Source organism: Denticeps clupeoides, chromosome 18, assembly GCF_900700375.1.
Source record: "Denticeps clupeoides chromosome 18, fDenClu1.1, whole genome shotgun sequence".
Lineage (NCBI taxonomy): Eukaryota > Metazoa > Chordata > Actinopteri > Clupeiformes > Denticipitidae > Denticeps > Denticeps clupeoides.
The window spans coordinates 350,165-372,500 of NC_041724.1; the positions used below are offsets into that span (position 1 = coordinate 350,165).

Genomic DNA, 22,336 nt, shown 5'->3' on the forward strand with positions numbered 1-22,336 from the left:
CCTGCTCAGGGACACGATGGTAGTAAGTGGGGTTTGAACCTGAGTCTTCTGGTTCACAGGCGAGCGTGTTAACCGTTAGGCTACCAGCACCCTACATTAACCAGCCTAATGATCTACACACAGCATGTATTGTGCATGATATTGTGTGTCTTCTCAGTCCCGACCCCACTAGGTCACTAACACTAGGGTGGTAGTAGCCTACCGGGTAACACACTCACCTGTGAACCAGAAGACCCAGGTTCAAACCCCACTTACTACCATCGTGTCCCTGAGCAAGACACTTAACCCTGAGTGTCTCCTCGGGGGGACTGTCCCTGGATTTATGAGGAATACTTCTGGCTTGACTCACATGTTGAGAGCAGGGCACTCGCTGGTTAACACGGGATATAAAAACAGATATTTCATCGTATTCGATTATTTTTTTGAACCTTGCGTATTTAAATCCGGATCTTTGGATTCCATTTGGCTGGACAATAAACTTTGTACAAATGAATGCCAACCAACTAATTTATTATTTTAATAATACAAAAAAGCTACCATACAAAATAGAGATGACATGAAGAATCCCCCCTCCTGGAGGTTAATGAAGGTTTTAGTGGTATCTTACTACAGGCCTATTATTAATGTGGTCAGTGTCTTCATTACTTTGTCCATGTTCCTCGTCACTCCTGAGAACTGTCTTTACTAAAGGACGGGTTTCCTAGTCCCTCCACATTTTCTGTCCTGGTTTGGTGGCAGAATTTCCGCTTCCAAAGCGAGATGGCGACCACAGATATAAGGACCAGGAGACCCAGCCCCCCGGCGATGACCCCGGCGGCCACGCCCGCAGAGCGAGGCGGGCTCGGGTCAAACACGGCGCACGAGGCGTCCGCAAAGCCACTGCTGCCGGCACCGTTCACGGCCTCCACGCACACCCTGTCCCCCGCCCTCACGCCCTCCACTGTCCTGTTGCGGGACCGCCCCCCAGCCGCCAGGCGCTGTTCGCCCCGCCCCTGCACCGTGACCCGGTACTGGTCCACGGTGGAGAGCGGGGCGCACCACTGAACCGACACCATCCCGGGCGCCCCCTGGGCCACCGACTTGATCTGCGGCGGCTGAGGCGGTTCCATGGGGCCGGTGATGCCCGGGCACAAGCACCCCGTCCTGACAGAGAGGTCGTAGCAGGACACGTCCTGGTACGCGCAGAGGTCATAGTCGCACGGCCGGAACCCGGGACGCGCGCTGGCCGCCGGCCCCCGGCCTCTGGTGACGGGCGGCGTGGTCGCCGTCTCCTCCTCGTCGCCGCCGAACTCGATCACCATGCCGCCGGGGTTCCGCGTCTCCGCCAGGCAGAGGAGGACGTCCCTCAGCAGCAGAGGGAGCAGAGCGGAGAACCGTGCCACCCTCATCACGTCTGGTGGGACCACAAAGAAAAGGCTTTCGTCTCGTCTTCATACGGGTTCTTGGGTTCACATGACAACCGAAAACTCATTTTAGGGCTAAACGCCAGTTCATTAAAAAGTTCCGACTGGAATTAAAGAACCACGACGTTCCAGTGGCTGTGGGCCAGGACCATCCGTGGGAATCTGGAGTCCCAAGGGGGCCAAGACATTTTAAGGCGGAGAATTCGGAATGTTTCCGTAAGAGTTACGCTGCACACGACTCGTCGTCATAGCAACAAAGCAGTCACGGGGAACGCGAGTTTTTTCCGACGGTACCTGGACAAGCGGAATCCTCTGGAGCCTGGGGTGTCCGCACCGGTCCGGTTCTCTCTCTCTCTGTTCCCCGCCTGACGCCGTCGCCTCCTTTTCTCCTCGCCGAGTCCTCCCCTCCCACGACGCGTCCCCATCCCCCGTCCCTCCCATCGTCCCTTTATTCCTCCCTCGGCTACTCCTGAAAAGAGTTGCATACTAATTTCCCCCGCCGCCGGCAGCACCCGGACTTGCCTGGATCTGTTTGGTTCCGTGCGGCCTCGGCACAGGGTTCTAGAACACGGGGGACCTTTCAGATCTCAGGAGTCCACACTCTGCCGGTGTGGGATATCTGGGTTGGCCGGCCTGTGTGTGAAGGTACCCCGTTCACGCAGGACCCTTTAGGACACGAGCAGCGTGGATTTTGATCCTATACGGAGATACGGGGCTCCGAGTGAGAGGAAAAGTCGGGGTGTTTATTTCTTCAGCCCCCTTCTAAGGAGAGGCATGAAGAGGGGGGCGAGATCCCAGACCCCCGGCCCTTAAAAGGAGCTCACAATGGGTCACAATGGGACCGGCGGAGGAGGTTTTTACAGCAGGCCTCGAGTCGACCGGGCGTGTCCCCTCATGTCACGGGATTTACAGGAACGGGAACTCGCTGCTAGTCGCTGGTTATCTGTGTGTCGGAGAACCTGGAATCTCAGTTTAAAGGTTCATTAATGCGCTGTTAATCGTCCGATGTAGGAAAGTGGAGGACAGACAGCGGGACGGGGAGAGAGCAGACAGAACCAGACATGGTTGTGACTACAGAGATGGAGGCCTGGAGGTTGTTCATGTTCGGACACGTCAAGCATCAGACGAGCCTTTATTCTCCTGTTCACTCCCACGTTCTATCAGATTCAGACGTTCAGCGGTGGCCTAGCGGGTGAGGAAGCGGCCTCCTAATCGGAAGGTTTCCGAACCGCCAAGGTGCCACCGAGGTCCCCTTGGTGAAGGTCCCGTCCCCACACACTGCTCCCCGGGCGCCTGTCATGGTGCCCACTGCTCACCAAGGGTGACGGTTAAATACAGAGGACACGCTTCACCGTGACACGTCTCCTGTCCGCCTCCCACCGTGCTCCGTCACCGTCTCCCGGCTCTCTGGGTCAAAGGGGTCTGAGTAACAGCCAACGTGACTCAGTGTTCATCAATTCAAGTAAAATGATAGTTTGCCCCGTCTTGTTTAGGGTGACATCTGGTGGCCCCAGGAGTGACTGTTCAGGATCAGAACTATTTTGTGGGAAATATATACAAGAAGGCAGATGGCAAATAATAGTACAATATGACATATGATTATGAATTCATTATTATAAAATAATAATGATTTAATTGGGGCAGTGGTGGCCTAGCGGTTAAGGAAACGGCCTTCGGTTTTAAATCCTGAGCCGCCAAGGTTCCACTGCGGTCCCCTTGAAATGAAGTGAATGTCACTTGTGATACACAGCAGCACAGCACACACAGTGAAATTTGTCCTCTGCATTTAACCCATCACCCTGAGTGAGCAGGAGCAGTGTGTGGGGACGGTGCTTTGCTCAGTGGCACCTCAGTGGCACCGTGGCAGATCGGGATTCGAACCGGCAGCCTTCTGATTACGGGGCCGCTTCCTTAACCGCTAGGCCACCACTGGCCCTGTCACGGTGCCCACTGTCACCAAGAGTGATGGTTAAATACAGAGGACACGTTTCACCGTGTCATTGTGTGCTGTGCTGCTGGGTCTCACAATAACAATCACTTCACTTTACACTTTTCATTTTATCATTTGAACATTTGCGGAGCACCCCCTGCTGGTCCCGACTTGAAAAAACATCGCAAATGTTAGTGTTAACCATATGAATGTTATTTAAGCGCATATTCATGTATTAATCGCGTGAGGGTCTTTTATTGAAAGAAAGGGACGTTTTGCCCTGTTGCGTGTAAACCCAGCGCCCGAGTCCCGGACAGAACCCCCGGTAAACAGAGGGGAGCGCTGACGTCATCCTTTCCGACAGGGTTGCCAGGTCGCGACCACAAAACGTCCAAACCAAACATCTCGACAACGACAAGGTCGGCGGTTCATCAGAGTTGTGATTTGAGGTCGTGTGGTGTTAGAAGCCTAGAAAAGATAACGAATTACAAAAGTAACGAATTACATTTACTCACGTAACTGTAATTGATTTGTTTTAGAAATAGGTCATTTTACTTTTACTCTAGTAGTATATTGTCTGATATTGTAGAGAAGGAATCTACATGAGCGGGAAAGGTTGCTGATGTGAGTTGAGAAGGAGAGTTGGTTGTCTATTGTTACTCCGAGGTTGCGGGCTGTTGTAGAAGGAGAGAGCTGTGAGTTGTCCAGGTAAATAGCAAGATCCTGATGTGGTGAAGAATCTGCTGGAATAAATGTTAGTTCAGTTTTGCTGGGATTGAGTTTGAGGTGATGGGCTGCCATCCAAGATGAGATGTCTGTTAGACATGCAGAGATTTTGGAAGCAGCATGTAGATCAGAGGGAGGAAAAGATAAGATGAGTTGTGTGTTGTAGCAGTGGTAGGATAATCCATGTGAGGAAATGACCTCACCAATTGATCTCGTGTAGTGGGAGAAAAGGAGAGGACCTAGCGCCGAGCCTTGAGGGACACCAGTGGAGAGTATACGTGAGGTAGAGGTGGATCCTTTCCAAGTCACTTAGTAAGATAGCTCATCAAGGTAGGAAGCAAACCACTGCCATGCTGAGCCCTGAATTCCAAGCATATTTAGGATAGACAAGAGAGTTGCTTGGTTAACTGTGTTGAATGATGCAGAGAGGTCGAGGGGAATTTTTTTTCCGATCTGGCTGCATGTAGCTTCTCAGAAACTGCCAGATGGGCAGTCTCAGTAGAATGAGCTGTTCTGAAGCCAGACTGGATCCAGGAGGTTGTTCTGTGACAGGTGAAGTGACATCTGATTGTAGACACACCGCTCAAGGATTTTAGAAAGAAATCCCTACCTCTAAGCACCATCCGACCTCTACAACTCATACAAAATGCAGCAGCACGACTGATCTTCAACCTTCCCAAGTTCTCCCACACCACCCCTCTGCTACGTTCCTCCACTGGCTCCCAGTAGCTGCACTCATCAGGTTCAAAATACTGATGCTGGCTTACAAAGCCAGACATGGAGTAGCACCATCCTACCTCACAGCCCTTATTACACCCCGCACTGCACCTCGTATACTCCGAGCCTCCAGTACTGCTCGCCTGGTCCCTCCATCTCTGAAGGTAAAAGGAAGACGCTCATCTAGACTCTTCTCCGTCTTGGCCCCTCGGTGGTGGAATGAACTTCCAGCTCAGTCACTGAGCACCTTCACACGGCAGCTCAAGACCTTCCTCTTTAGAGAAGATTTAGATGAACTTGTAACCTTCTTCTTGTCTGACTTCTGTACAGAAACTAGAACAGAGTGAATAAAAAGATTGTATTCACCACTTCATCCATGGTGACATGGAAGCACGTTGTAAGTCGCTCTGGATACGGCCGCCTGGTAAATACTGTAAATGTAAATGTAAATCTCATGGACGATCAGGATGTTCTGTGACTATGCTAGACGTTTGGAGCGAAGGCGGACGCGACCTGGCAACCCCGCGACCAGCGAGAAGGGGGCGGAGCCTGACATCCGATCTCTCCGTAATCCGGCGCTGCAGGAATTTTAAATCCGCTCCCCGACGGACCCCGGCGGGCCGCTGGAGCCGGAGGCGGTGAATGGAGGGTGTTTACCCCGCACCTCCTGTAAAAAGCAGCCCGGGCGCGACGGAGGAGCGGGAGGAAGGGGTATAAATATTAAACAAATGACCGGGCAGGAGGAGGAGTCGGCGCGGATAAAGGGATGCAGGGCGCGTTTTTCTTTTTTTTTATTTCCCTCCCCGGACTTTCATATCATGCGAGAAAAGACGTGAATGGACGCGCCGCCGCGCCTTCTCTGCGTTGTAGGAGACTCGCGTCTTTTTATTAACTTTCCCGGTCAACTTTCTCTCTCTCTCTCTCTCTCTCTCTCTCTCTCCCCCGCTCGGTTCGGCTCGACTCGGCTCGGTTCGGGATCCGGACCCGCATGAGCGCGCAGTCGGTGCGCGGCCACGATGCACCCAGAAGACCGCGACACCGGAGACCCGTCCGCGGCGCCTGAGCCGGAGAAGCTCCCCGCGGCCGAGCGGCTGGTGGAGACGGGGGGCGCCGACGGAAGGCCCGGCTCCGGCTCCGGCTTCGTCCCCCCCGAGGGCGGCTTCGGCTGGATCGTGGTGTTCGCCGCCACCTGGTGCAACGGCTCCATCTTCGGCATCCAGAACTCGTTCGGGATCCTGCACATGATGCTGCTGCGGGACCACGCCGAGCCGGGCGACCAGGGGTCCCAGTTCCGAGTCGGTGAGTCGCGCTGCACCTGCTGCTGGTGGCTCCACGTCGCGATTGAAAGGATGACATGGATGACACTTGTGGTGTGACCCCTGACCCTGGTGGCAGGTGACACGCTCGCCTTGACCCCCGTCTTACTGCCACCGTGTCCCGGCCCAGGCCTGCTGTCCCCCGGGCCTCACACGCTTCCCTCACACATCAGAGGGAAGTTAATTGGACTTGCCGGGACAGGGACACGACATGGCGGGATCCATGTTAGGACGAGTTTATTTCTCTTTGTAATACTTCCGCACGGACCCAGAGCACAAAATCCAATTCAAATTTTATTTGTCCCATACAGTCACACACGGTGTGACATGCAGTCAAATGCTTCTGCGACTGCTGCAAATATGGCAAGTACGGAACCAATATGCAAATATTGCACACATAACCCAATATTACACGTTTATGTTTTTAGGCATAAAAATATGTGTAACAGGTAGGTGTGCAAATGTGTAAAGTGAAGTGAACATTTGGGGGGGTTGAGTCCAGAAGTGATTGAAAGTGCTGGAGTGTATTAGAGTTCCGGATTTTTCTGTGTTATCGTCTCCACGCGCTGCCGTGTTAGTGCTTTTGTAAATCCGCGTCTGAGAAGGACGTCCACATAAAACCCTAATGAGAATGGCGTTATGGGATACGGCGCGCATGTCACCGTCTCGGCGCGCCTACAGGCCTCCGGTCGAACGAGTTCTATCAGAAGAACGTGAGAAGAGCCGCTGCTTGTTTCTTCTGGTTCTTTTTAGATGTATTATTCTCCCTGCAAGAATAGAATTGACTGGACCGGGTTTGGACCCGCGGATCGGCACGAGATGTGGCGTCCGTTCACCGTAATAGGCCGCGTCTGTAAACGGTTTTCCGCTTTATTTCCTCTTCCCGCTTTGACCGCGCACACAGAAAGGAAATTCGGTGCGGATGTGGAATGAGGTCGGCGTTGGGAGTTCGTATTTCCGGCCCGGTCCGTACCGGGAGAAGACGTGGATGGATGTGGCGTGTGGGGAAGTAAAATGGTAAAAGGGTCCAGTTCCTCTCGGCGGACATCAATTTCGCTTTTTTTTTTTTAATTTAAACCTTGACCCCCCCCTCGTCCAGTCGGCCGCGTCTGATAACGGCGCCGAATGTTTGACCATCAGACGCTCCGCCACCTTTGTACCATCAAAATAACATTCTGTTCCCCCAAAACCAGCCAGGCGGCGGTTAACGATTGGCAGGCGGGTCGGAAAGTCCAATAAACCAAATCTGGCCACGAAATACCTCACTCCGCAAAGCCAAACGCACCGAAACCCAAATCACGTGCCAAATCCCGTCACGCAGGATGGAATCGGCTCCTCGGCGTCCGGACGAAAGGTTCCCGGAAGAGTTTTCCGGATTACTCGCGAGGTGCGTTAATCCCGAGTCTTGGCGGGTGCTGGTTGCTCGGCGACCTACTTGACTCGCATTCCCAGAGTTGCGGTCGGCCCCGGCTTTTTGGGGGGGACGGGGGGACGCTCCGGGAATAATTAGCGGGGGATTGACCGTCTTCTTCTCTTTCAGCCTGGGTTGGGGCTCTGGCCATGGGCATGATCTTCTTCTGCTCCCCGGTGGTCAGCATGTTCACCGACCACTTCGGCTGCAGGAAGACGGCCGTCGGCGGGGCGTTCCTGGCGTTCCTGGGACTTCTCACCAGCTCGTTTGCAAAGTAAAGTTGTCCTTTTAACAGTTGAGCTCATTTTTCATGTAGGAGATGGTAGTAGCCTAGCGGGTAACACACTCACCTATGAACCAGAAGACCCAGGTTCAAACCCCACTTACTACCATTGTGTCCCTGAGCAAGACACTTAACCCTGAGTGTCTCCAGGGGGGGACTGTCCCTGTAACTACTGATTGTAAGTCGCTCTGGATAAGGGCGTGTGGTAAATGCTGTAAATGTAAATGAGATTCTGAGGATCATCACTTCACTGCTCCCACGATTCGATTCGATTCGATTACGGTTATCAATGCCTCGATTATCGATGCATCACGGTGCATCCCATCATCCCATTTTTTTGCATTACTTCTCATTATGATTTCAAATCCATCAGTCAGATGAGAGTTAAGACCTCGTTCACGGGGACGTCCGAAGCAGGCCTGTCATGGCCGCCCACTGCTCACTCAGGGTGATGGTTAAATACAGAGGACAAATTTCACTGTGTCACCGAGTGCTGTGCTGCTGTGTATGACATGTGACAATCACTTCACTTTCACTTTGATTGCGATGCATCAACTGTGAGGTTAATTTCATCACCGCTAGTAAACAGTCTCTCGTAGTGAAGGGACACGGGGCGCGGCCCGTCGGCAGAGAGGGACGCGGGGCCGCGGCCCGTCGGCAGAGAGGGACGCGGGGCCGCGGCCCGTCGGCAGAGAGGGACGCGGGGCCGCGGCTGGTCGGCAGAAAGGGACGCGGGGCGCGGCTCCTCGGCAGAAAGGGACACGGGGCGCGGCTCCTCGGCAGAAAGGGACACGGGGGCGCGGCTCCTCGGCAGAAAGGGACACGGGGGCGCGGCTCCTCGGCAGAAAGGGACACGGGGCGCGGCTCCTCGGCAGAAAGGGACACGGGGCGCGGCTCCTCGGCAGAAAGGGACACGGGGCGCGGCTCCTCGGCAGAAAGGGACACGGGGCGCGGCTCCTCGGCAGAAAGGGACACGGGGCGCGGCTCCTCGGCAGAAAGGGACACGGGGCGCGGCTCCTCGGCAGAAAGGGACACGGGGGCGCGGCTCCTCGGCAGAAAGGGACGCGGGGCGCGGCTCCTCGGCAGAAAGGGACGCGGGGCGCGGCTCCTCGGCAGAAAGGGACGCGGGGGCGCGGCTCGTGGGCAGAAAGGGACACGGGACGAGGCTCCTCGGCAGAAAGGGACGCGGGGGCGCGGCTCGTGGGCAGAAAGGGACACGGGCCGCGGCCCCTCGGCAGAAAGGGACACGGGGCCGCGGCCCCTCGGCAGAAAGGGACACGGGGCCGCGGCCCGTCGGCAGAAAGGGACACGGGGCCGCGGCCCGTCGGCAGAAAGGGACACGGGGGCGCGGCTCGTCGGCAGAAAGGGACGCGGGGGCGCGGCTCCTCGGCAGAAAGGGACGCGGGGGGCGCGGCTCGTGGGCAGAAAGGGACAACGGGAACGAGGCTCCTCGGCAGAAAGGGACGCGGGGGGCGCGGCTCGTGGCAGAAAGGGACACGGGCCGCGGCCCCTCGGCAGAAAGGGACACGGGGCCGCGGCCCGTCGGCAGAAAGGGACACGGGGCCGCGGCCCGTCGGCAGAAAGGGACACGGGGGCGCGGCCCGTCGGCAGAAAGGGACACGGGGGCGCGGCTCGTCGGCAGAAAGGGACACGGGGGCGCGGCTCCTCGGCAGAAAGGGACGCGGGGCCGCGGCTCCTCGGCAGAAAGGGACACGGGGCGCGGCTCCTCGGCAGAAAGGGACACGGGGCGCGGCTCCTCGGCAGAAAGGGACACGGGGGCGCGGCCCCTCGGCAGAAAGGGACACGGGGGCGCGGCCCCTCGGCAGAAAGGGACGCGGGGCCGCGGCCCCTCGGCAGAAAGGGACGCGGGGCGCGGCTCCTCTGCAGAAAGGGACGCGGGGCGCGGCTCGTGGGCAGAAAGGGACGCGGGGCCGCGGCTCGTGGGCAGAAAGGGACGCGGGGGGGCGCGGCTCGTGGGCAGAAAGGGACACGGGGCGCGGCCCCTCGGCAGAAAGGGACACGGGGCGCGGCCCCTCGGCAGAAAGGGACACGGGGCGCGGCCCCTCGGCAGAAAGGGACACGGGGCGCGGCTCCTCTGCAGAAAGGGACGCGGGGCGCGGCTCGTGGGCAGAAAGGGACGCGGGGCCGCGGCTCGTGGGCAGAAAGGGACGCGGGGGCGCGGCTCGTGGGCAGAAAGGGACACGGGGCGCGGCTCCTCTGCAGAAAGGGACGCGGGGCGCGGCTCGTGGGCAGAAAGGGACGCGGGGCGCGGCTCGTGGGCAGAAAGGGACGCGGGGGCGCGGCCCCTCGGCAGAAAGGGACACGGGGCGCGGCCCCTCGGCAGAAAGGGACACGGGGCGCGGCCCCTCGGCAGAAAGGGACACGGGGGCGCGGCTCCTCGGCAGAAAGTAGCGGATTCTGCAGCGGGACCAGAAGAACCGTGTTAAAACGCAGCGTGGTGCCGCGCTTTGATCAGCGAATTTGCTGGGTCACCCCCCGCTGCTTCATCATGGGGTTGGTGGGGTTCCTGTCGGTGGTTGACGGTTCTCCCGGTTCTCTCTGCTTCGCAGCTCTCTCGGCCAGCGCTACTTCACGTACGGGATCCTCTTCGGCTGCGGCTCCTCCTTCGCCTTCCAGCCGTCCCTGGTCATCCTGGGCCACTACTTTCGGCGGCGCCTTGGCCTGGCTAATGGAGTGGTGACCGGGGGCAGCAGCCTCTTCTCCATGGGCCTTCCTGTGCTGTTGAAGAAAGTGGTGGAGCCGCTGGGCCTGGCGAGAACCTTCCAGATCCTCAGCGCCTTCATGCTGGTGCAGGCCCTGCTGGCCTTGACCTTCCGGCCTCTGCTGGCCAGCGGTATGGGACGCGGGCCGGGCGTGGCGGCGGGAAAGGCGGCCGTTCCCGGGGCCTCGGGCAGCAGGTGCCAGCGAGGGCTTGCCGAGGTGAAGAAGTACTTCAACCTGCGGGTGTTTTACGTCGTCACCTACCGCGTCTGGGCGTTCGGGGTCGCCACCGCCGTGCTGGGGTACTTCGTGCCCTACATCCACTTGGTAGGAGTTTTTTTTCGCTCATATTTTCGTAATGCAGTTCTATGGTCAATAAAAGGCAAAGTGCATGAAACAGCAAAGTAGATCAAAGGTAAAGAGAAGCCTGTATCTGTAGCAGCCCAGCGGGGTAACACACTCGACCCAGGTTCAAACCCCACTTACTACCATCGTGTCCCTGAGCAGGACACTTAACCCTGAGTGTCTCTGGGGGGGACTGTCCCTGTAACTACTGACCGTGAGTCGCTGTGGATGATTTTGGGGACAGTGGTGGCCTAGCGGTTTAGGAAGCGGCCCCGTAATCAGAAGGTTGCCGGTTCAAGGTGCCACTGAGCAAAGCACCGTCCCCACACACTGCTCCCCGGCCGCCTGTCATGGTCCCCACTGTCACCAAGGGTGATGGTTAAATGCAGAGGACAAATTTCACTGTGTGCACCATGTGCTGTGCTGCTGTGACAATCCCTTCACTTTAATTCGTAATAATTGGATGCTGTAAATGTAAACCAGCGCACCGCTCTGCACCATCCACCATAAAGATCCCTCGTTCGCGGAGCATGGACGGGTGGGTGAAGGTATGAATGGGGGCCCTCGGCCTCTCGGCACCGCTGTTTTTCTGGGCGGCGGCCCCGGACGTAAACCCCGGCTTTTGTTGTGTTGTCCGAAGCGAGCGGGACGAGCGCCCGACCTATATGCTGCAACAGGAAGGCTTTAAACGCCGACATGCTACCGCCATTGATGTTATTCTACCATCCTGCCATGTGGAACATTTTCAAAGCAGGGAAAATATTCCACTGGGGCCGGGAGGCCTTTGGCCAGGAAGCTCTTGTTTTTTGTTCTTCGGAGGGTGGAGGCGATGGGGAAATTATTCAACTTATCCTACACGCCAGCGTGCCAAGTTACATTCCATTAGGAGGGAGATGTTGGGCAGCGGTGCAGAGTCTCCAGGAATTCGAACGCCGCTGTCATGTCCCGTCTTTTCATACATGAACTCGCACCCGTCAACTGTTCCCTGCTTGCGTTCTGTTCGTATGTAGAATTTGACTTCTCATCAACAGAAGGAATGACCTCAAAACGGCTACGTAAACGTTGCATTTGAACCTCTGGCAAGGATCAGGACTGAAATTTTGTCCATACTGTTATTTGACCGGCGAGGTGAAGGGATGGGACGTTTTGTGAAACATGCAGACTTTGTCTCCAACTCTCCTGCTTGCTCAACAGATCAACTTTGTGAAGGACCAGTTCCCGGAGACGGAGAAGGAGTGGGTTTTGCTTGTGTGCATCGGCGCCTCCTCGGGGGTCGGACGACTCGTTTTCGGGAAAGTGGGAGACCTCATCCCAGGCGTAAAAAAGATCTACATGCAGGTTCGGAATTTCTTTTATATTTATAATATTTATAATAACATGTTTGGGTCAGAGTTGCTCGATCATGGACCATTTCATGGTGTGTTGGGCCAGTAGAATACATAATATACACAAATCTTCACATCTTATACACGTCTTCACAGCAGAAGTGGAGCGTGGGCTTCAGGCCAAGGGCCCAGTGGATCAAGAGCTTCTAGTCCAAGTTGCCTTTGTTTATCTTTTCCCATGGACTCATTCCAGGTGGCTTCCTTCATGGTGCTGGGGCTGATGTCCATGATGATCCCATTGTGCTGGGTGTTTGAGGGGCTGGTGGTGGTCTGCATTTTCCTGGGACTCTGCGATGGATGTTTCATCACCATCATGGCACCCATAGCCTTCGAGCTGGTGGGTCCGATGCGAGCATCGCAGGCGATTGGCTACCTCCTGGGTCTCATGGCACTGCCCATGACGGCTGGTCCTCCCATCGCAGGTAGTCATATGCAATTTCTGTGTCTGCTCTGAATTCAGAGAAAAAAAAGTAGCTCTGTTCACTTCCACCGATTCATGGCGGCCTGGTAATTTATGTCAAGGAGGGGCAAATTCCAAAGCACAGCCGTCTCCTAGCAAATAGGATTGTTGACACAAAGGCAGCAGTTTGCAGCTGAACTCCATGCCTTTTCCTGCCCAACACTAATTCCCTTCATACAGATCTGTAATCTATAGTAGAGCTGTAAATCTTGCTGGCACGGCATTAAAACAAAAAAATGGACCAGTATCACGTTATAACGTATAATTTTTATGACGGGAAACTTGTAGCGTAAAAAAACGCAAAGCGTATCACGTTATGACGGGAAATTTTTCGCGAAAAAACGCGAAGAGTATCACGTTATGACGGGAAACTTGTAGCGTAAAAACGTGACTCGTATCTCGTTATGACGTGAAACTTGTAGCGTAAAAACGCGAAGCGTATCTCGTTATGACGGGAAACTTGTAGCGTAAAAACGGGAAGCGTATCACATTATGACGGGAAACTTGTAGCGAAAAAACGCGAAGAGTATCACGTTATGATGGGAAACTTGTAGCGAAAAAACGCAGAGTATCACGTTATGACGGGAAACTTGTAGCGAAAAAACGCAGAGTATCACGTTATGACGGGAAACTTGTAGCGAAAAAACGCAGAGTATCACGTTATGACGGGAAACTTGTAGCGTAAAAACGTGACTCGTATCTCGTTATGACGGGAAACTTGTAGCGTAAAAACGCGAAGCGTATCTCGTTATGACGGGAAACTTGTAGCGTAAAAACGCGAAGCGTATCACATTATGACGGGAAACTTGTAGCGAAAAAACGCGAAGAGTATCACGTTATGATGGGAAACTTGTAGCGAAAAAACGCAGAGTATCACGTTATGACGGGAAACTTGTAGCGAAAAAACGCAGAGTATCACGTTATGACGGGAAACTTGTAGCGAAAAAACGCAGAGTATCACGTTATGACGGGAAACTTGTAGCGTAAAAACGTGACTCGTATCTCGTTATGACGGGAAACTTGTAGCGTAAAAACGCGAAGCGTATCTCGTTATGACGGGAAACTTGTAGCGTAAAAACGCGAAGCGTATCTCATTATGACGGGAAACTTGTAGCGTAAAAACGGGAAGCGTATCACATTATGACGGGAAACTTGTAGCGAAAAAACGCGAAGAGTATCACGTTATGATGGGAAACTTGTAGCGAAAAAACGCAGAGTATCACGTTATGACGGGAAACTTGTAGCGAAAAAAACGCAGAGTATCACGTTATGACGGGAAACTTGTAGCGAAAAAACGCAGAGTATCACGTTATGACGGGAAACTTGTAGCGAAAAAAACGCAGAGTATCACGTTATGACGGGAACTTGTAGCGAAAAAACGCAGAGTATCACGTTATGACGGGAAACTTGTAGCGAAAAAACGCAGAGTATCACGTTATGACGGGAAACTTGTAGCGAAAAAACGCAGAGTATCACGTTATGACGGGAAACTTGTAGCGAAAAAACGCAGAGTATCACGTTATGACGGGAAACTTGTAGCGAAAAAACGCAGAGTATCACGTTATGACGGGAAACTTGTAGCGAAAAAAACGCAGAGTATCACGTTATGACGGGAAACTTGTAGCGAAAAAACGCAGAGTATCACGTTATGACGGGAAACTTGTAGCGAAAAAACGCAGAGTATCACGTTATGACGGGAAACTTGTAGCGAAAAAACGCAGAGTATCACGTTATGACGGGAAACTTGTAGCGTAAAAAACGCGAAGCGTATCACGTTATGACTGGAAATTTTTCGCGAAAAAACGCGAAGAGTATCACGTTATGACGGGAAACTTGTAGCGTAAAAACGCGACTCGTATCTCGTTATGACGTGAAACTTGTAGCGTAAAAACGCGAAGCGTATCTCGTTATGACGGGAAACTTGTAGCGTAAAAACGCGAACCGTATCACGTTATGACTCGAAACTTGTAGCGTAAAAACGTGAACCGTATCACGTTATGACGGGAAACTTGTAGCGTAAAAACGTGAACCGTATCACGTTATGACGGGAAACTTGTAGCGAAAAAACGCGACGCGTATCACGTTATGACGGGAAACTTGTAGCGAAAAAACGCGTATCACGTTATGACGGGAAACTTGTAGCGAAAAAACGCGACGCGTATCACGTTATGACGGGAAACTTGTAGCGTAAAAACGTGACTCGTATCTCGTTATGACGGGAAACTTGTAGCGTAAAAACGCGAAGCGTATCTCGTTATGACGGGAAACTTGTAGCGTAAAAACGGGAAGCGTATCACATTATGACGGGAAACTTGTAGCGAAAAAACGCGAAGAGTATCACGTTATGACGGGAAACTTGTAGCGTAAAAACGCGAAGCGTATCTCATTATGACGGGAAACTTGTAGCGTAAAAACGGGAAGCGTATCACATTATGACGGGAAACTTGTAGCGAAAAAACGCGAAGATTATCACGTTATGACGGGAAACTTGTAGCGAAAAAACGCAGAGTATCACGTTATGACGGGAAACTTGTAGCGAAAAAACGCAGAGTATCACGTTATGACGGGAAACTTGTAGCGAAAAAACGCAGAGTATCACGTTATGACGGGAAACTTGTAGCGAAAAAAACGCAGAGTATCACGTTATGACGGGAAACTTGTAGCGAAAAAACGCAGAGTATCACGTTATGACGGGAAACTTGTAGCGAAAAAACGCAGAGTATCACGTTATGACGGGAAACTTGTAGCGAAAAAAACGCAGAGTATCACGTTATGACGGGAAACTTGTAGCGTAAAAACGTGACTCGTATCTCGTTATGACGGGAAACTTGTAGCGTAAAAACGCGAAGCGTATCTCGTTATGACGGGAAACTTGTAGCGTAAAAACGCGAAGCGTATCTCGTTATGACGGGAAACTTGTAGCGTAAAAACGGGAAGCGTATCACGTTATGACGGGAAACTTGTAGCGAAAAAACGCAGAGTATCACGTTATGACGGGAAACTTGTAGCGTAAAAACGCGAAGCGTATCTCGTTATGACGGGAAACTTGTAGCGTAAAAACGCGAAGCGTATCTCGTTATGACGGGAAACTTGTAGCGTAAAAACGGGAAGCGTATCACGTTATGACGGGAAACTTGTAGCGAAAAAACGCGAAGAGTATCACGTTATGACGGGAAACTTGTAGCGAAAAAACGCAGAGTATCACGTTATGACGGGAAACTTGTAGCGAAAAAAACGCAGAGTATCACGTTATGACGGGAAACTTGTAGCGAAAAAACGCAGAGTATCACGTTATGACGGGAAACTTGTAGCGAAAAAACGCAGAGTATCACGTTATGACGGGAAACTTGTAGCGAAAAAACGCAGAGTATCACGTTATGACGGGAAACTTGTAGCGTAAAAACGTGACTCGTATCTCGTTATGACGGGAAACTTGTAGCGTAAAAACGCGAAGCGTATCTCGTTATGACGGGAAACTTGTAGCGTAAAAACGCGAAGCGTATCTCGTTATGACGGGAAACTTGTAGCGTAAAAACGGGAAGCGTATCACGTTATGACGGGAAACTTGTAGCGAAAAAACGCGAAGAGTATCACGTTATGACGGGAAACTTGTAGCGTAAAAACGGGAAGCGTATCACATTATGACGGGAAACTTGTAGCGAAAAAACGCGAAGATTATCACGTTATGACGGGAAACTTGTAGCGAAAAAACGCAGAGTATCACGTTATGACGGGAAACTTGTAGCGAAAAAACGCAGAGTATCACGTTATGACGGGAAACTTGTAGCGAAAAAACGCAGAGTATCACGTTATGACGGGAAACTTGTAGCGAAAAAAACGCAGAGTATCACGTTATGACGGGAAACTTGTAGCGAAAAAAACGCAGAGTATCACGTTATGACGGGAAACTTGTAGCGAAAAAACGCAGAGTATCACGTTATGACGGGAAACTTGTAGCGAAAAAACGCAGAGTATCACGTTATGACGGGAAACTTGTAGCGTAAAAACGTGACTCGTATCTCGTTATGACGGGAAACTTGTAGCGTAAAAACGCGAAGCGTATCTCGTTATGACGGGAAACTTGTAGCGTAAAAACGCGAAGCGTATCTCGTTATGACGGGAAACTTGTAGCGTAAAAACGGGAAGCGTATCACGTTATGACGGGAAACTTGTAGCGAAAAAACGCAGAGTATCACGTTATGACGGGAAACTTGTAGCGTAAAAACGCGAAGCGTATCTCGTTATGACGGGAAACTTGTAGCGTAAAAACGCGAAGCGTATCTCGTTATGACGGGAAACTTGTAGCGTAAAAACGGGAAGCGTATCACGTTATGACGGGAAACTTGTAGCGAAAAAACGCGAAGAGTATCACGTTATGATGGGAAACTTGTAGCGAAAAAACGCAGAGTATCACGTTATGACGGGAAACTTGTAGCGAAAAAACGCAGAGTATCACGTTATGACGGGAAACTTGTAGCGAAAAAACGCAGAGTATCACGTTATGACGGGAAACTTGTAGCGAAAAAACGCAGAGTATCACGTTATGACGGGAAACTTGTAGCGAAAAAACGCAGAGTATCACGTTATGACGGGAAACTTGTAGCGTAAAAACGTGACTCGTATCTCGTTATGACGGGAAACTTGTAGCGTAAAAACGCGAAGCGTATCTCGTTATGACGGGAAACTTGTAGCGTAAAAACGCGAAGCGTATCTCGTTATGACGGGAAACTTGTAGCGTAAAAACGGGAAGCGTATCACGTTATGACGGGAAACTTGTAGCGAAAAAACGCGAAGAGTATCACGTTATGATGGGAAACTTGTAGCGAAAAAACGCAGAGTATCACGTTATGACGGGAAACTTGTAGCGAAAAAACGCAGAGTATCACGTTATGACGGGAAACTTGTAGCGAAAAAACGCAGAGTATCACGTTATGACGGGAAACTTGTAGCGAAAAAACGCAGAGTATCACGTTATGACGGGAAACTTGTAGCGAAAAAACGCAGAGTATCACGTTATGACGGGAAACTTGTAGCGTAAAAACGTGACTCGTATCTCGTTATGACGGGAAACTTGTAGCGTAAAAACGCGAAGCGTATCTCGTTATGACGGGAAACTTGTAGCGTAAAAACGCGAAGCGTATCTCATTATGACGGGAAACTTGTAGCGTAAAAACGGGAAGCGTATCACATTATGACGGGAAACTTGTAGCGAAAAAACGCGAAGAGTATCACGTTATGATGGGAAACTTGTAGCGAAAAAAACGCAGAGTATCCCGTTATGACGGGAAACTTGTAGCGAAAAAACGCAGAGTATCACGTTATGACGGGAAACTTGTAGCGAAAAAACGCAGAGTATCACGTTATGACGGGAAACTTGTAGCGAAAAAACGCAGAGTATCACGTTATGACGGGAAACTTGTAGCGAAAAAACGCAGAGTATCATGTTATGACGGGAAACTTGTAGCGTAAAAAACGCGAAGCGTATCACGTTATGACTGGAAATTTTTCGCGAAAAAACGCGAAGAGTATCACGTTATGACGGGAAACTTGTAGCGTAAAAACGTGACTCGTATCTCGTTATGACGTGAAACTTGTAGCGTAAAAACGCGAAGCGTATCTCGTTATGACGGGAAACTTGTAGCGTAAAAACGTGAACCGTATCACGTTATGACTCGAAACTTGTAGCGTAAAAACGTGAACCGTATCACGTTATGACGGGAAACTTGTAGCGAAAAAACGCGACGCGTATCACGTTATGACGGGAAACTTGTAGCGTAAAAACGCAGAGTATCACGTTATGACGGGAAACTTGTAGCGTAAAAACGTGACTCGTATCTCGTTATGACGTGAAACTTGTAGCGTAAAAACGCGAAGCGTATCTCGTTATGACGGGAAACTTGTAGCGTAAAAACGTGAACCGTATCACGTTATGACTCGAAACTTGTAGCGTAAAAACGTGAACCGTATCACGTTATGACGGGAAACTTGTAGCGAAAAAACGCGACGCGTATCACGTTATGACGGGAAACTTGTAGCGAAAAAACGCGTATCACGTTATGACGGGAAACTTGTAGCGAAAAAACGCGACGCGTATCACGTTATGACGGGAAACTTGTAGCGAAAAAACGCGACGCGTATCACGTTATGACGGGAAACTTGTAGCGAAAAAACGCGACGCGTATCACGTTATGACTCGAAACTTGTAGCGTAAAAACGCGAAGCGTAAAAAAAAACCTGAAGCATATCCAGCCATAGCGTATCAGGTTATGATGGGAAACAATTTACATTTATAGTATTTACCAGACGTCATTATCCAGAGCGACTTACAATCAGTAGTTAGTGACAGTCCCCCCCTGGAAGACACTCAGGGTTAAGAGTCCTGCTCAGGGACACTTGGCCTCAGTAAGTGGGGTTTGAACCTGGTTTTACTACCTTTCTTCAGTATCAGATTCTGTTATTAATGCACGAGTGCTTTATTGATTTGATTTCTTTGGTTCTTCTCATCCAAACTCAGTCACAGACCTTCAAGAAGGTGCGTCCAGCTCCTTTATCAGACATTATAATGTCCTGCATGACCTCCCTGTTCCCCTGTAGGTCTCCTGCATGACTACTTCGGGGACTACCATGTTGCGTTCTACCTGGCCGGGGTGCCGCCCATTGTTGGGGGGATGGTGCTGTTTTGTGTCCCCCTGGTCCATCGGCGCATGATGAAGGAGGAGCAGAAGGGGGAACCAGATGACCACAGCATGGACAAGATGCTGAAGAACTGCACCAACGGGGACATGCTGCCAGGCTACACAGACATGGAAACTCACATATGAGCGCCACCTACTGGACAAAGGTACGTTTCCACGACCGGTGACCTTTCATTCACCCTTGCAGCTCCACAAGTTTTAATCCTTTTTCATGCATGGTCCCAACAGGGATTTAGCTCACCAGCATTTCCTGCAGAAATTCTGCCAGAGTACAACCCATCATGTCACGTCAAATCAGCAAGAGGAGGAGCTCTGTCTGTCGGCCGTGTCCAGCAGGAGGTTCTCAGTGAGGGCTTCCGGCCTCCTGTGGACGGTCCTACGTCTGAGCATGATCATCCCATCCAACACTCATCAGTTCTTTTAAAATCTGGATTCTTTTTTTTTTTTTTTTTAGTTGATTACAGCAGACAAGTATTTTAATAAGATTTTTATTTTTTTTTTGGTCTTCTTACACACTGCGGCGTGATTACACCCCCATATTTTGTATAATACATGTTACACGTGTTTTTATTTTCCTTTGCACCTAAGTCATGAATAGAGATTATTTAATCGGCATCTTCAGATTACTAGACGCAGCATTTACACAGCCTGTGCCAACACTGAATTATTAAGAGGCTAAAAACGCCATTTTTCACATTATAGACCATTCGCCTCTCGTTCTCCTCCATCGTCTCTAGCTGACGTACATGCAGCCAGGAGATGTGAAAATCTGCAATAGTTTAGGAGCGCGTTCGCCTGCGTTATGTGCAGAGACAATCGGCGAAATGCTGGCAGCGTTGTAGCCGTGAAAGCACTTCAGTGCATCCCAATGGTTCCTTGCGCCCGTCGCTCCTTGTTTTACCGCGTATCCTCGCTCACAATCGGTCACGATGGAAACCGTATTGCCTCATGCAGGTCCCTTTTTGGCTGTTTGTTGGCCGAAATCGGAACATACCTCAGTAGACCGCGCCCAGTCTCCATTTTCAGCGTGCTGTGAGATTCCGAGCCTCAATGACCAACACCCGTCTGCCGTCCTGTCCATCCCGTAGCGGCTCCTGCGGTTCTGTGCCGGTGCGGGACAAGTTTCCGCGCCGTCGAGCGTTCCTGCCGCCCAGAACCTGAATCCAACCGGATGCTTTGTTCAGCTTGAGATCCATTAAGGTCCACCAGGACCATCCAGTCCCCATCCTGAGCATTACTTTATTGAGCCAGTATAACTACGTATTTGTGTCAAAAACACACAGGGACCTACACTTTGACCCAAATGTACCTCATTTATCTGTGGTAGACCAGATCTTGCACCCCGGTCACCTACGTAGGGAATCCGGAACGACCCCGTATGGACCTATATTGGTGTAAAGGGCAGTATAGACACCTTATAGGACACAGGGCACCTTAGTTCACGCACCTTCTCTTCTCCCCGTCAAAGGGCAGCCACCAGGGCACTTTTTTTTTTTGGCATTTAGACGGCACTTTAGCAATGCATGTTCAACCGTGGGGGGGTTGTGCCACGTTCGCCTTAGCTCTTATCTTCCACCCGCAACTGGTCTTCCATTTCACGAATTCACGCTGAACATTTTTCTGAGGCTTTACGCTTGTTTTTCCCCCCTCGTGAGATTAATGGGATTTCTTTTAAATAACAGACCCTCAGTTCACGTGTCTGTAATTTAAAGGCCGTTACCTCAGATTATCAGGAATGTGTATGAACGTATTAACAGGTTCATTTTCTTTATTTGGTTTTGCTTGCATTTATCATAGGAGTTCCTATTTAGAACCAGTATTTCCTCCACATCAGCGTTCTAAACCGTCCATTTTTAACGTTGGTGTCAGGTTTTGGTTTTGGAGCGTAGAAACCTGCTTTCTTAGTGCCTGCGTTGAAGCATAATCTGTATGAAACAGATTGGCTCCATATTTAACATGTATCTGCGTTTTATAGACAGATATGATCCACGAATGACACCTGGATATTGGTGTTGTCCGTAATTTGGCCATCCTGAAATTTGCTTGCGTTTCTGTATATTTTGCTGCTGAACGTTCGCTCGTATGTTTTATAATACACGTGATTATTACATGAAAAGGTGATACACAACGTCTAATTTGATTAGATTTGACTGACCTTCCAGACCGTAATTGGTAGACCATTGCACTACATTTCACTACAAGTGAAACAAAAAGTGAGATTTTAAAATATGCAAAAAAAAAAACCCCAAGTGAAATATGTTAGTGTATGTGAGTAGACGACCCCTTCGGAGCGGAATTCCTGGCCGGAGGCGAAATCTCCTGTAATCCGGCCGGCCGTTAATAAATAAACTCCGGATCGAGACCAGGTTGAATAATCGAGGGTGTTGTGCTGCCGTTCGTTTGTGACCCGGTGCTGCCTTGGCACCTCCTGCTTAGACCTCAACCTTTGATACAGCTTTTTTTAAAAAAAAAAAAAAATGCTGCTAGTTGTGTAATTGTGTTTTACGTGAAGAGATTTTTTTTTAAAAATCCTCCTCTGTATTAAGTCTATTTCTCGCTCTGTGTCTCATTTTCTAATAAAGCCCTGATGATAAATCGCACGTTTGTTGTGGTGGCTACTGTACTCCCCGGGCTGCCAGTGGCGGTTAGTGTCCGGCCCTCGCAGCATGATTATCCCGCTTGACCTACTTTTGCAGCGCGGGGGTGGAAGGGGACGTCTGACCCTGCGTGGGCCCGGCTCCAGCACCCCGGCCAGGCTCCGCCGGTCTACTTCCAACATTTACACACAATTAATACCAGCAAATTATGCCTCCGACACATTCTCAGTGTGACTGTGATCAGGAATATTAAGTAAAATTGAGCTTTCAATCTAACTGTGAGACAAGCCTGTGGTGGAAGTGACGTTTTTCTAGAGATTCTTTTAAAAGAATCAAATTCACAAATT

The 22,336-nt window shown here is 51.2% G+C and overlaps 2 protein-coding genes across 2 annotated transcripts; one reads left to right on the forward strand and one right to left on the reverse strand.

The window, feature by feature from the left end:
* Positions 1-493: 493 nt before the first annotated feature.
* Positions 494-1,802, reverse strand: LOC114768341 (LRRN4 C-terminal-like protein). The gene is made up of 2 exons (XM_028960569.1): positions 1,698-1,802; positions 494-1,393 (listed from the first exon to the last, which is right to left on the reverse strand). The coding sequence occupies exon 2, from the start codon at positions 1,386-1,388 to the stop codon at positions 663-665; it is 726 nt and encodes a 241-aa protein (XP_028816402.1). The 5' UTR covers positions 1,389-1,393; positions 1,698-1,802; the 3' UTR covers positions 494-662.
* A 3,338-nt stretch (positions 1,803-5,140) lies between these two features.
* slc16a2 (solute carrier family 16 member 2) lies at positions 5,141-21,992 on the forward strand. Its single transcript, XM_028960880.1, has 7 exons — positions 5,141-6,075; positions 7,633-7,777; positions 10,357-10,834; positions 12,047-12,190; positions 12,431-12,659; positions 19,292-19,538; positions 19,621-21,992. Exons 1-6 carry the CDS (start codon positions 5,793-5,795, stop codon positions 19,516-19,518), a joined length of 1,506 nt encoding a protein of 501 aa, XP_028816713.1. The 5' UTR covers positions 5,141-5,792; the 3' UTR covers positions 19,519-19,538; positions 19,621-21,992.
* Positions 21,993-22,336: the final 344 nt, after the last annotated feature.